The sequence below is a fragment of the Rhamphochromis sp. 'chilingali' genome, assembly GCF_963969265.1.
Source record: "Rhamphochromis sp. 'chilingali' genome assembly, chromosome: 13".
In the NCBI taxonomy this organism is placed as follows: domain Eukaryota; kingdom Metazoa; phylum Chordata; class Actinopteri; order Cichliformes; family Cichlidae; genus Rhamphochromis; species Rhamphochromis sp. 'chilingali'.
In genome coordinates, this window is record NC_137940.1 from 12,765,197 (window position 1) to 12,780,344 (window position 15,148).

Consider the following 15,148-nt stretch of genomic DNA (forward strand, 5'->3'; position numbering starts at 1 on the left):
CAGAGAGAGAGACACACACAGGGTCTATGCCAGTCAACGCGTCTGAATATATTATATTTTTTTCCAACAATGAGATGCTGCCCTAAAGAGGGTCTCTCTCTCTCTCTCATGCACACACACACACACACACACACACACACACACACACACACACACACACACACACACACACACACACACACACACACACAGACACACACACACACACGGAGAGAGAAGCAGGTTTCAGTCAAGCAGCCTGGGAGCTGCTAAATTTGAATCCACAGAGGCTGTGTACTTTTTCCCGCCAAAACAGGTGCACACACGCAGCACAGAGACAGGATTTTTGTAGTCTATTTCTCATAGTGAGGATTCCCCTCAAACAGATGACCATAATTTCCTAACTGTATTGGCCAGAACGGTCATTCTTACAACGTTTTGTTTAGAAGAGATGGGGAAATCGTCAAGTGTTGAAAATTTATCATTAAAATATGAATTTTTAGAGATATATGACATCGATGACTTGTTGGCTTAGAAGCCACGAAGGCCCCAATATGCAAATTTGAATGCCTCAGCCCACATATATGATTGGCTGGCTGGGAAGCCGTCCAGGCCCTGATTTGTAAATTTGAATGTCTCATCTCATCCCTAAGATATGATTGGCTGGCTGGGAAGCCGCGCAGGCCCTGATATGTAAATTTGAATGCCTTAGTCCTCACAGAGGATTGGCTGCCTGGGGACCTGGCAGAAATATATAGAAATACTATGATTAGGCATAAATACTACATTTAGCAGAAATACTATATTAAGCACAAATCCTATAAAAAGCAGAAATACTGTACTATGATTTGGTAGAAAAACTATAATTAATCAGAAATACTATATTTAGCACAAATCTTATAAAATAGCAGAAATAGTATGATTTAGCGCAATAGTAATAACTTAAACAGAAAAATTGGAAAAGCAAAATGGACAGCTGAAAAAATGCTGAACATGTTGAGGGTCCCTCAAATATACTTGTTAAATGAAAAAAATCAGCAAAAAAATATATAACAGCCACACAATCACAAATATGTACACATAAGGAAACACACATGCACAGAGAGACACACACACAAGATCCAATTCAGTCAACCAGTCTAAATATATTGAATTTAAATCTTACAATGAGATCATCCCATAAAAAGGCTCTCTCTCTCTCTCTCTCTCTGACACACACACACACACACACACACACACACACACACACACACACACACACACACACACGGAGAGAGAAGCAAGTTTCTAGCTCAGTCAAGCAGGCTGGGAGCTGCTGAATTTGAATCCACCAATCAGAGAGGCTGTGTACTTTTTCCCACCAAAACAGGTGCACGCAGCACAGAGAGACACAGGATTTTTGCAGTCTATTTCTCATAGTGACGACTCCCCTCAAACAAATGACCATAATTTCCTAACCGTAGGGGATAGAGCGGTCATTCTTACACCGTTTTGTTCAGAAGAGAGGGGGGAATCTTAAAGTGTTAACAATTTATCATTAAAATATGAATTATTAAAGATATTTGACTTGTAATGCACCATAACTGAGTAGAGCGAAGCAAAAATTGCCTTGACCTGCCCTCAAACAACGCTTTGTAACTCTAAATCTATTTGGAGCATCGATATCATTCTTTCACCGTAAGAGAAAGCAGGATTTGGTGAACAGTCATGGAAATTTTCAGGTCTCTGTGGAAATCCAACAAAAAGTTATGACGAGAGAAAAAAGTGGTTCATTTCCAGAGTTTGAAATCTGAAGAAATCTGAGCGAAGGACGAATTTCCTACCCTCAAACAAGTCTAACTCATTTCAGAACGGTAATAGGTGAGAAAGAAATTCTTGAATTGTGAGCGTCAGGAGTGTCTGAAGATATACTGGGACAAGCTTCATGTCTTAACTTTGTTTCGTTAAGGAGATATGACGATTCGAATATGCCTCTCATTACAGAAATCAAGCAGTGATTTTGAACAAACTCTCCATTGACTTTCTATGGAGAGTTTTCCGACTTTGTGTTGGTCTGAGGAGATTTGCAAAAATTCTATAAGTCCCACAACAATGATGGGGACATTTCCTGAAAGCCAGCAAAAATACCTACGTTTTGATGTATAATTTGTGGAAGTTGAGTGAAAATTGAGCAAGTAGCAAGAAGTTGTTCGGACATGAAGAGAAGACTGCAAAACCTTCAGTGGCACACTGGAAGCCAAGAGCATAGCAACCACAACGACGCATGTATTTTGTGAAAAATCACAATTTTGCAACTGAAAACTTTAAGAGGCATAAAAGTAAAACGGTAAAAGATTTGAAAAAGCTGATTTATACCTGAATAGCCCAATAATTTGAGAACATTTTAAAGTTTGAATGGTTGCTCTATGTGAAAATATGAGGAAGTAGTTAAGTTTCAAAAACAAGCAAATTTTAGCAGAATTGCAGAAGTTTCCCATTCATTTCAAATTAAAGGAAAAAAAGCTTAATATTTTAAAAAGTATAATAGTGAAAAATACCAAAAGACATAGCCGTCATTAGCAGAAATAGCAGAATAGTTTAAAATTTGAACGGTGAAAATAGCACAAAAATTGTGGAAGTAGATCCACGGCGAAAAGTGTACGGAAACATCAAGAAGGAACTCAATAGTGTGGATGCTTCCACACAATAAAAAAAAAAAGTTACACTTCCTCAGAATTTTATGTGTTTTCATCTTATCTTTAATAAATATTATGTTTAAATAGTTTGCGGATTGCTTTCTATGTTCATTTACATTTTATACAAGTACTTTTTGAAAACACCTCTACAAGTATACTGTTAAAAAAATATGAAAATATTAACATTTTTACAACATGGTAACAACATAACAAACACGTTTACAGCCTGGTTACAACAACTGTTTTGCTAATTCCCTCCTTTAATAAATGTATAAGGGGGTATCCAGTGCAGCCAGCAGTCAGTTTGTGCATGACAGATAAAAAGTGCTTATAAACATAGATTAAAGCGCTGCATGAATATTTGTGAGTGAATGTGGCTAATAGTGAAACTCACTTTGAATGCTCAGTTAGTGTAGAAAAATACTACAAGTACCAGTGCGTTCATTAAAAGTGTTACACAAGAAATCTTTAGACTCTGATATTACTAAGTAATAATTAGCAGGAATCTGTTTCTTTCCAGGACACGCTCACAACCAAACTCAGTAAGCCTATCTGTCTCGTCAAAATGGAAAACAATAAACAAATGCATTTTGTTGTTGAGTGACTAATCACCAGGTGGCAGCAGTTATAACTCTTACTGTCTTTATCCTTTGCTTTTAAGGACACAAGAACAACATTCAGTCACATGTGAGTTGAAAGACAGCTCAAACGTGAATCTGTGTAATGAAAAGATATACTTGATGTACATCTGGATTTGCTCTGTAGTACTGGGTCTGTAGCTGTGTGTGATCCTGACCAGTGTGACACAGTCAACAGTCTGAGTTTATTTAACAAAAGTGAATTATTTCTGCAAAGAACACAAACGTACCGAGGAAGCCAGTGATAAGTAAGACCAAGACCAGAGTCCAAACCCAGGATACAGAGGTTCATCAAACGTGGTGTTGAAGGTGTGGAGGTGGATCAGCTTGTCAGAGGAGACTCTGTAAAAAGACAGAATGCCAGCAGGACAGTCCACATACACTGCTACTCTGCCAGAGACAGAGGAAGAAGAGGAACAGGAAGAGATGGATGTTCCTTTTGTATCATGCCAGATAGAGTAACCACCATCGGTGAACAGACTCCAGGACTGAGGATTCCCTCCAAACCAACTGTCATTTCTTTCTCCTCTCCTGCTGATTCTCTTGTAACTCACTGATATATGCACACCTCCACTCCACTCAACCTCCCAGTAACAGCGGCCAGTCAGACCATCTCTGCATAGCAGCTGATGATTCTGGTCAAATCGGTCTGGATGATCAGGATATGACTGATTTTCTTTCACATATGTCACATTCCTGTTGTTGTCAGACAGTTTAAGGTTTCTGTTTACTGTATCTGTGTTGACTGTGAGCTCACAGAAATCTAATGAAGACAAAAGGACATAATCTGCTCATTATTACCTTTTCATGAAAACTAACGTTGGAGATCATCTTCATCCACAGTAAGTTTTGGTCATTTTAATTTTGACTCATTTTAAAACATACTTACACTTCCTCAGACCTTGTCTGAGCCACTGGACACCAGCAGGCTCCAACCTGAAAGGAGGAGGACTGTCAGGACCAACACAGTCTTTTCACAATGCACTTTCATCCACACACTTCACTTATTTACTGCCAGTGTTGGAGTAATAACTGTGTTCTTCACAAATGCATTTTACATCAGTATGGAACACTTGTAAACAAGCTGAATACACAGGATTAAAGTCTATTTGATCTGTTCTTCTTTGAGTTACCATTCATTTATTTTTACTGTTATCATCACTTTACTATTTCATGAAGTACATGAAATGTCGCTCTACAAATAAAGGTCAGATCCACAATTTGTACACACTAAATCTGTTGCCTTGTTTCTTCTAATAAAGTAATGAAGCATTCATACAGTAACTATCCAGTTAATCTACTTATGGCTATACCTATTTAGCTTTTTTCTCCTCTTTGTCATTATCTTTGAGTGCAATACATTTTCCATACTTGAGACTCTGTAGTCTCCAACAGGGATCTTCAAGTCCAGAAGATAGCAGCCTTTTTCCTGAGTCTCCTGGGTGATTGTAGCTCAGGTCCAGCTCCCTCAGATGAGAGGGGTTAGAAGTCAGGGCTGAGGCTAGAGAAGCACAGCCTTCCTCTGTAATCAAACAGCCTGATATCCTGAGAACACACAAAGAAATTAAATATTTTATCCCTTTTTTTCTGTAATGCAGTGACCATTACTGTTAAATTACCATTGCTATTTTCATCTGCAAGTATTCATATTTGGCAGTATGGATCTGTTCTGCCAAGTGGCATGAAGAGTGCAGCAACTGCGGGAAGGTTAAAGCTGCCTATATTATATGTCATAAATGAGTTTTGGGCTAGTATTAAAACAAGCTGACCAACACTATAAATTTTCCGTTTTGACATAAATACAATATTTTAATTTATTTTAATGATAAAGAGCTGTTGCTCTCAGAGAAATAGATTCATATCTAAACAATAATAAAAGCCACTGTATAGAAATGTGCCAAGGTGTGTTTTAGACTGGACTAGACTGTTGAGATGTTGAAATCAACAAAGGTACCTGAAAAATGGTACCATAGGAAGAAACAGAATAGATGTGCAACTGGTATGACACACAAAAAGATTATACTAAATTTAAAGATGACCATTTGATTAGGTTAGAGAAACCTGACCTGAGAGTTTCCAGTCTACAGTGTGGATTCTTCAGTCCTATCAACAGCAATTTTACTCCTGAATCTTGCAGGTTGTTATTATTCAGATCCAGCTCTCTGAGACTAGAGGATTGCAAGCTAAGAACTGAGGACAGGGCTGCACAGCTTGCTTCAGAGAGGTTACAGACACTCAGTCTAAAGAGACAATAAGAGAAATAACATTTTAAGTGAAACAAGTTATCAAGATCTTATCACATTTTTGGGGTGTTTACTTGTAAAAATAAATAGCCCAATTAAATACCTTCGGTATAGTCAATACTAGACAGTAAAGAAATATATAGACTAGTGCCATAATGCCATAACCGCAAAACACGGCAAATCTTCGTTAGCGAGTTAGCACGCATTGTCCTGTTAATGGGGCTGCACAGTGCTAATGCATTAACGAGCTAACCGCGCAAACATGTTGACGCATGGGGCAATCCGCCCTAACTCGCTAACTGAGATTTGCCGCGTTAATGCGGTTATGGCGTTAAGTTCATTTTAATGAGATTAACGCTGACAGCACTAATATAGACAGTACAGTCTGACATTATACAGTCATCTGGTGTTTAGCATGACTGTGATAAAATAGTTCTATTAACCCTTTAAGACCTACCATAGAACCAAGTCTGCCAGAGCTTATATTATATTTTTACATAGTGTGGTGCCATTTTTGGGAGCATTTCAAGTTGCTATACATCAATACAACAATTATAGCCCAGATTTTAATAAATATTATTAAAATCTGGGCTATAATTGTTGTATAACTGTATAATTGTATAATTGCTGTATAATTGCTGAAAATGGCACCACACTATGTAAAAATATAATATAAGCTCTGGCGGACTTGGTTCCATGGTAGGTCTTAAAGGGTTAATAGAACTATTTTATCACAGTCATGCTAAACACCAGATGACTGTATAATGTCAGACTGTACTGTCTATATTAGTGCTGTCAGCGTTAATCTCATTAAAATGAACTTAACGCCATAACCGCATTAACGCGGCAAATCTCAGTTAGCGAGTTAGGGCGGATTGCCCCATGCCCCATTTTTGGGAGCATTTCAAGTTGCTATACATCAATACAACCATTATAGCCCAAACTTTAATAATATGTCTGCATTAGGTGCATAGTAATTACATAAATTGCAAAAAAAGTGCAATAAACTACAAAAAAATTGAAATTCGTTTTTGCTTTTTTAACATATATTTCTAGTTAGAGAAATTTAAGAGGCTTATCCCTCAAAACTGTAAATACAAAAAAGTTGCACAAAATAGTTTCCTACCACAGGAAATTTATTTTGAGTGTCTTCATAGTTTTATTTTTGAAATACACCAATTTTTATATACTGCAGGAAAAACGAAAATAAATATTATACTGCAAATTTGCAAAAAAGCAGCATATGCATCAAAATAAGCTATTTCCAGCAGTGCAATTTGAGTCCTAAGCATCCCAGAAAAGACACAGAAAGTCATAAAGTCAAAGATAACTTTTAAAAGCACCAGTATAGGCCCTGAGGCCCTGATGGTAAAAAAAAAAAAACTACATTTCCGCGAAAATGACGTCACTTCCGATTTTGGGCAGGTAATGGCGGACATGCAAAAGTTCGCGCTGACGTCTATTCCAACGTAGGAAGTGTTATGAACAGCTGATCGGATCGGCAAAGCGTGTTTCTGGAATATTATGTTTTTGTTGCTGCAAGTGCTTTTTATGCAGTTTTTGCAAAGCTGTATGTGGAAGGAAACTGTGACCTAGGATAAGTTGATGGCATAAGATGTAAGTACAACTCCTCCGGTTTCATATGCAAAAAAAATTATTGCGCTAGCTTACGTGGTTGCAGAGCTACCGGGATTTAAAAATAGTTACGCAAAACAGAGCGTGCCCGCTCCGACCGGCTCCAAACGGTTAACTAAATTGACTTTATTGGTGATACTGGAGATAGTATTGAAACAACTTCTTTTCCCCTAACTGTTTTCCCTAGAGCAGCACTGTACTGCAATCTGACCTGAGAGTTTCTAGCGTGCAGGAAGGACCCTGCAAGCCACAAGACAGTAGTTCCACTCCTGAATCCTGCAGGTCGTTGTTACTCAGGTCCAGCACTCTCAGGCTGCAAGTTTGGGAGCTGAGAACTGAGGCCAGGGAACCAACATTTCGTTCTGTTATGAAACAGCCATTCAGCCTGAAGAAAATGATGAATAGTAATATTTGTGTTAAAGTGACATGTCAGTCGTTTTTGAATAAGATGTAATCCTATCTACCCGTCTAATCTATCTAAAAGTGGCACTAACTCTTACATATTCCACATTACTATTGTTTGAAGAACAGAAAACACGAAAATCATGAAAGCATAAAATTATCAATGAGAGACCATAACTGCGTGTGAGATAATATATGAAAAAAAAGGTAGGTATTCCCCCAGCGTGTCCTTGGTCTCCCCAGGGGCCTCCTTCTCGTGTGACATGCCTGGAACACCTCATGCAGAAGGTGCCCAGGAGAATCTTAATTAGATGGCCAAAGCACCGCAACTGTCTCTTTTCAACGTGGAGGAGTAGTGGCTCTACTCTGAAACCCTCTTGACTGAACTCCTCACCCTATCACTAAGGAAGACGCCAGCCACCTTTACATGAAGCTAATTTCTGCTGCTTGTATCTGTGATATCATTCTTTCTGTCAATAAACAGAGCTTGTGGTGAAAGGTGAGTATAGGGATAAACCGTTAAATTGACAGCTCTGCTGTTGTGATCAGCTCTCTCTTTACATGACAAACTGGTACAGCATCCCCATCACTCTCTGACTGCTTGATACCTCGGTCAATCTCTCACTCCCCTCTCCCTTCAGTCCCCTCTCTCCTCAAGGATCGCAAGCAGAGGAGTTTAAGACCCTGAAATACTTAAACTCCTCTGCTTTGGGGCAGAAACTCATCTCTGACCTGGAGTGAGCACTCCACCCTTTTTTGGCTGAGGACCGGATTGCAAATCACACTCTGCTGCAAATCACACCAGTGAGAGCTCGAGACCACCACCTGAGGCCAACAACAACAAGGCAACATCCTCTTCTAAAAGCAGAGATGAGATTCTGAGGCCACCAAAGTGGAAGCCTTCTGTCACTTGGCTACAACTAGAAATTCTGTCCATAAAAATTATGAATGTATTCAGTGACAAAGGGCTGAGTCAGACACCCACTGAGAATAAGTTCGACTTACTGCCAAAAGATCAGACCAAGCTCCAAGTTTTTGCTTCAGCTACCGCCTATTCCACATTCTGCTTGGACTACCAGTACCTATCAGCAGCCTCCAAAGTCCCACAGACTAAAAAGGAAGGAGCTGGAGGGAGAGTGTTTGGTGGTCGGGCCTTAGCCCATGGGGCCTGGCCGGGTGCAGCCCAAAAAAGCAACCCACAGGAAGTGCCAAAGAGGTCAGGTGAAATGGGTGTTGGGCGGTAGAACTTTTCAGTCAAACATCTAAATCATTCAATTCAAGTGTTTCAATCATTTCCATAGCCACAGGTGTATAAAATTAAGCATCTAAGCATGTAGACTGGTACGACAAACATTTGTCCAATCCAGATGCAAAATTTCCTCACTACTAAAAATTCCACAATCAACTGCAAAATGGGATTTTCTTTCTTTTAGGTAAGGCAGAACTATATCCATCTGACCTGAGATTCTCTAGCATACACTGTGGACTCCCAAGTCCAGCAGATAATATCTTCAATCCTGAATCCTGGGGGTTGTTGTTACTCAGGTCCAGTTCTCTCAGTCTAGAAGACTCAGAAGTAAAAACTGAAGACAAGGCCTCAAAACTTCTCTTTGCAAGGGTGCAGAAAGTCAATCTAGGTAAAACAACATAGGAAAGACATTTATTTAGCCTTATTTTCTGTTTCACAGAGAAGACTATTCACTAATTTCAAATATCTATACACTTTGTTTTCAATACATGTGTACCTGTGTACTTACACGGCTTTTCTTGAGGCTTTGACCACAGGCAACAGCCTTAGAAGAGCCTCCTCTGAAGCAGAGTATTTCTTCAGGTTAAACACATCCAGATCATTTTCTGATGACAGTAAGATGAAGACCAGAGCTGACCACTGAGCTGGAGACAGTTTATCTATAGAGAGACTTCCTGATCTCAGAGACTGTTGGATCTCCTCCACAAGAGAACGATTGTTCAGTTCATTGAGACAGTGGAAGAGATTGATGCTTTTCTCGGCAGACAGATTCTCACCAATTTTCTTCTTAATGTGCTGGATTGTTTCCTGATTGCTCTCAAAATGTCTTTTTGTGTCTGTCAGTAAGCCTTGAAGGAGACCCTGATTGGTCTGAGTTGAAAGACCCAGGAGGAATCGGAGAAACAAGTCCAGGTGTCCATTCGGACTTTCCAAGGCCTTGTCAATAGCACTCTGGTGGAGATATTTTAAATAATTTCTTTCTTTAAACAGTTTAGACCATAAAGGCATTTTTAGCTGATCTTCCAGCACATTAATACCAGAGTTGATGAAGGTCAGATGGACATGAAGAGCAGCCAGAAACTCCTGAACACTCAGATGGACGAAGCAAAACACCTTGTCCTGGTACAGTCCGCTCTCCTCTTTAAAGATCTGTGTGAACACTCCTGAGTACACCGAGGCTGCTCTGATATCGATGCCACACTCCGTCAGGTCTGATTCATAAAAGATCAGGTTTCCTTTTTGTAACTGGTCAAAAGCCAGTTTTCCCAGAGATTCAATCATCTTCTTGCTCTCTGAATTCCAGTGTGGATCTGTTTCAGCATCACCATGATACTTGATCTTCCTTACTTTAGACTGAACCACCAGGAAATAGATGTACATCTCAGTCAGAGTCTTTGGTAGCTCTGCTCCCTCTCTAGTCTTCCGTACATCGTCCAGAACTGTAGCAGTGATCCAACAGAAAACTGGGATATGGCACATGATGTGGAGGCTCCGTGATGACTTGATGTGGGAAACAATGCTTGTGGCCTGGTCTTCATTTTTGAATCTCTTCCTGAAGTACTCCTCTTTTTGTTCATCGGTGAACCCTCTGACTTCTGTCACCATGTCAACAAACTCAGGAGGAATCTGATTGGCTGCTGCAGGCCGTGTGGTTATCCAGAGGTGAGCATAGGGAAGCAGATTACCCCTGATGAGGTTTATTAGCAACACATCCACTGAGGCAAATTGTGTAGCATCAGTCAGGATCTCAGTGTTGTGAAAGTCCAGAGAAAATCGACACTCGTCCAGACCATCAAAGATGAACATGACCCGAAACTCATCAAAGCTGCAGATTCCTGCTTTTTTTATGTCAGTAAAGAAGTGATGAACAAGTTCCACCAAGCTGAACTTTTTCTCTTTCAGTACATTCAGCTCTCTGAAAGTAAATGGAAATGTGAACTGGATGTCCTGGTTGCTTATGTTTTCAGTCCAGTCCAGAGTGAACTTCTGAGTTAAGACTGTTTTCCCAATGCCGGCCACTCCCTTTGTGAGCACTGTTCTGATCTCTTCCTTTTTTCCAGGTAAACCTTTAAAAATGTCTTCTCGTTTGATTGTTGTTTCTTGCCTGTCTACTTTCCTGGATGATGTTTCAAGCTGTCTGATTTCATGTTCATTATTGACCTCTGTAGTATCCCCATCTGTAATGTAGAGTTCAGCGTAGATCTGATTCAGATGGGTAGGGTTTCTTGCTTTAGCAATGCCCTCAAGCACACACTGAAATTTCATCTTCAGACTGTATTTAAATTTATGCTGACAAACTGCAGCATGGCATTCTGAAAGAACACACACAAAGCAGGATTTTTAGAAGTACAAAGGTACATCAAACCTACCACCAATTATGCATTCTCCTAAAGCATGAGTATTTGAATCTATCAGTCGATCAGCCATTTAGTCTTCATTCAGTGGGGTAAATCTTTGGAAGATTGTCTTACTGCTCTGTAGACAGTCAGCCAGCTTCCCCTGGTTCATTTTTCTTAGGAAGTGCAGCGTGCCCCTTAGAAATGAGTCTTTCTGCTGTTTGTCGTCACACCCCAAAAATCTGTCATCCTCACACTCATTGCCTTCTGAGTTATCTGGACTCACACTCTTCTGCAGGTTTTTCAGTTCATTTTTCCCAAAAGGGATAATATTGTCCTCCAGTTGCTGTAATAGAACGTAAATGAAGAATACAATTAGACTAATGAAGCCACACATCAGATCTATGGTGGCCAGACTGGCAAACCACAGGTTTGCAAAATATAGCATGGGTATGTCTGTGAACTGACCATATTTAAAATATTAGTTTTAACATGGACAAACCATAAATTTGGAGTCCACGTCATACTGATGACTTTGATCCTCTGAGTTCTCCCAGTCCTCAATCCTGTGGATGAACCATAAAATAATTAGCTTATATTATCTCTCATTAAATAGCATAAATAGGAATAAATGCTTAAAAAAAGTAAACCTTTTTCCTTGTTCTGATAAGGGTTTACTTTTCCAGGTCCCACATCTATAGAGTCCAGATTCTACAAAGATGTGCCTGCCAACATTATTTAGCACTATAACTTATTAGCACTATAACTTATTAGAGTCGCCCTAAAATCAGAACGTCCATGCCCCTTTCAGGGTGAAAACAAGGTGCTATAGCAGCTTTCAAAGAAGCACACTGAACTGTTTAAGAACTTCACTACAAAACATAATTGCTACAGTTAATCATGTTTTCTGTGCAGCAGGGAAACAAAAGGACAAGCATTACAACTGATATATATTTTTTTAAAATTTACGCTGCTCCTACAACATGTAGATGTCTACCTGCAAAGATCTGCATAGCATCAAATCAATGAATCCGGACCAAGCTTGACATTATGCTGTCCCACCTAATCCTTGAACCACTAGAAATGCCTAATGGTTTTAACACATGTTAATTTGTTATCCTCCTCTATGGGTGCAATAACTGCTCCTGGTTCTACACAGTTTGTCTATCCTTGTATTGTAAGCAGGGAGAAATAGCAAATGATGACCAAACCAGTTCAATTGGTGGAAAGATTATGACAATATCCTTATATCATCATCTCCCTGAGACATTATGACTCCAAAAAGTTTGAGTTTTAAACTGTGAGGGAAGAAGTATAGATCAAGGAGGCTCATGAGAGACAAATTAGATTTAAAAAAAGTTTGTATCTTTAACTAAAACGTACACTGTGCTTGAAGCTTTCTGACAGCAGGAAATATGGATTCCTAATATCAGTGTGTGTGTCTATGTGTGTGTTAGTTGTGTACATTAGCAAAGCTCTCCTGCCCTGTCACCAGATGTAAGAACCATTACACAACAATTCAAAGACACATCAGAGACATTTTACTGACAGCTTACTTCAGCTCATCAGGATCTTGCTTTTTAAACTTATAAATCATGCTTTTTGACTTGTTGCTGTTGAAGGAGACACAGCTGGGTGAAGATCCAGAAGATTGTAGTCTGTGATCAATCCTGAAATGAAAAAGCAATGATAAATGTTAATAAATGACTTTCTGTAAATATTAATTTTTTTAAAATAAAAAAAAGTATTGTGTCTAAAATTCCTCTCCAAATTTACCTTCCATCAGCAATTTTTTTAAAATAAGACTCCATTGGCTGGTCAGTTTTCATGGACACAGAATTTAGTTTATTTCCAGTTTCAGGTCCAGCAGGTCCATTAGAGTGTGGCATGTGCTGCTGCTGCTGCTGCTGCTGCTGCTGCTGCTCAGGCTTCAATACAAAGGACACACAGAGCAGGGTTTGTGAATGATAATCAGGTGCTGAGCTCTGATACAGAGAAGATAAATAAATATAAATAAATATAAAAAATACAAAAATAAGTTGACCAATATTATACGTGTATGTAGAAAGGAGTATTATAGTAAAATATTGAACAACAATAAACATAATATGAAGGGAATATGGGATGTTTTAAACGGTATCATTAAAAATAATTCTGGACAACAAAGTTATCCTCAATACTTTATCGACAATGGCAATATTATGGAAAACACTGCTGATAAGGTCAACAGCTTTAATCATTATTTTGTAAATATTGGACCAAAACTGGCAGAACAAATTCCTGAGTCCATCAGTAGACTGTAGTGAAAACCTGATTGATAGGAACCCTAACTCAATGTTCCTCACATCAGTGGAGGAAAAAGAAATAATTGACATTGTACATACAGTGGGGCAAAAAAGTATTTAGTCAGCCACCGATTGTGCAAGTTCCCCCACTTAAAATGATGACAGAGGTCAGTAATTTGCACCAGAGGTACACTTCAACTGTGAGAGACAGAATGTGAAAAAAAAATCCATGAATTCACATGGTAGGATTTGTAAAGAATTTATTCGTAAATCAGGGTGGAAAATAAGTATTTGGTCACCTCAAACAAGGAAAATCTCTGGCTCTCACAGACCTGTAACGTCTTCTGTAAGACGCTTTTCTGTCCCCCACTCGTTACCTGTATGAATGGCACCTGTTTGAACTCATCATCTGTTTAAAAGACACCTGTCCACAGCCTCAAACAGTCAGACTCCAAACTCCGCCATGGCCAAGACCAAAGAGCTTTCAAAGGACACCAGGAAAAGTATTGTAGACCTGCACCAGACTGGGAAGAGTGAATCTACAATAGGCAAGCAGCTTGGTGTGAAAAAATCAACTGTGGGAGCAATCATCAGAAAATGGAAGACATACAAGACCACTGATAATCTCCCTCGATCTGGGGCTCCACGCAAGATCTCATCCAGTGGGGTCAAAATGATCATGAGAACGGTGAGCAAAGATCCCAGAACCACACGGGGGGACCTGGGAGATTGACCTGCAAAGAGCTGGGACCAAAGTAACAAAGGTCACCATCAGTAACACACTACAACGGCAGGGAATCAAATCCCGCAGTGCCAGACGTGTTCCGCTGCTGAAGCCAGTGCATGTCCAGGCCCGTCTGAAGTTTGCCAGAGAGCACATGGATGATACAGCAGAGGATTGGGAGAATGTCATGTGGTCAGATGAAACCAAAGTAGAACTTTTTGGTATAAACTCAACTCGCCGTGTTTGGAGGAAGAAGAATACTGAGTTGCATCCCAAGAACACCATACCTACTGTGAAGCAAGGGGGTGGAAACATCATGCTATGGGGCTGTTTTTCTGCCAAGGGGACAGGACGACTGATCCGTGTTAAGGACAGAATGAATGGGGCCATGTATCGTGAGATTTTGAGCCAAAACCTCCTTCCATCAGTGAGAACTTTGAAGATGAAACGAGGCTGGGTCTTCCAACATGACAATGATCCAAAACACACCGCCCGGGCAACAAAGGAGTGGCTCCGTAAGAAGCATTTGAAAGTCCTGGAGTGGCCTAGCCAGTCTCCAGACCTCAACCCCATAGAAAATCTGTGGCGGGAGTTGAAAGTCCGTGTTGCTCGGCGACAGCCCCAAAACATCACTGCTCTCGAGAAGATCTGCATGGAGGAATGGGCCAAAATACCAGCTACTGTGTGTGCAAACCTGGTAAAGACCTATAGTAAACGTTTGACCTCTGTTATTGCCAACAAAGGTTATGTTACAAAGTATTGAGTTGTATTTTTGTTATTGACCAAATACTTATTTTCCACCCTGATTTACAAATAAATTCTTTACAAATCCTACCATGTGAATTCATGGATTTTTTTTTTCACATTCTGTCTCTCACAGTTGAAGTGTACCTCTGGTGCAAATTACTGACCTCTGTCATCATTTTAGGTGGGGGAACTTGCACAATCGGTGGCTGACTAAATACTTTTTTGCCCCACTGTA

At 39.7% G+C, this 15,148-nt stretch overlaps 1 protein-coding gene across 2 annotated transcripts in view; it reads right to left on the minus strand.

Annotated features, from left to right (window-relative positions):
- Positions 1-1,230: 1,230 nt before the first annotated feature.
- The window catches only part of LOC308408468 (NLR family CARD domain-containing protein 3-like), a 22,924-nt gene continuing 9,006 nt past the window's right edge, over positions 1,231-15,148 (minus strand). The window contains exons 3-13 of one of the 2 annotated variants that reach the window (XM_080900723.1): positions 12,934-13,085; positions 12,714-12,827; positions 11,660-11,723; positions 11,293-11,503; positions 9,330-11,133; positions 9,032-9,205; positions 7,382-7,555; positions 5,359-5,532; positions 4,664-4,837; positions 4,182-4,228; positions 1,231-4,055 (exon numbers count right to left, since the gene is read on the minus strand). In XM_080900723.1, coding sequence (XP_080756849.1) covers positions 3,496-4,055; positions 4,182-4,228; positions 4,664-4,837; positions 5,359-5,532; positions 7,382-7,555; positions 9,032-9,205; positions 9,330-11,133; positions 11,293-11,503; positions 11,660-11,723; positions 12,714-12,827; positions 12,934-13,085 — 3,648 coding nt within the window. In that variant the 3' untranslated portion in view covers positions 1,231-3,495. Of the gene's footprint in view, positions 4,056-4,181; positions 4,229-4,663; positions 4,838-5,358; positions 5,533-7,381; positions 7,556-9,031; positions 9,206-9,329; positions 11,134-11,292; positions 11,504-11,659; positions 11,724-11,807; positions 11,869-12,713; positions 12,828-12,933; positions 13,086-15,148 lie in introns of those variants that run through there. The other variant, XM_080900724.1, reaches the window with a different exon arrangement.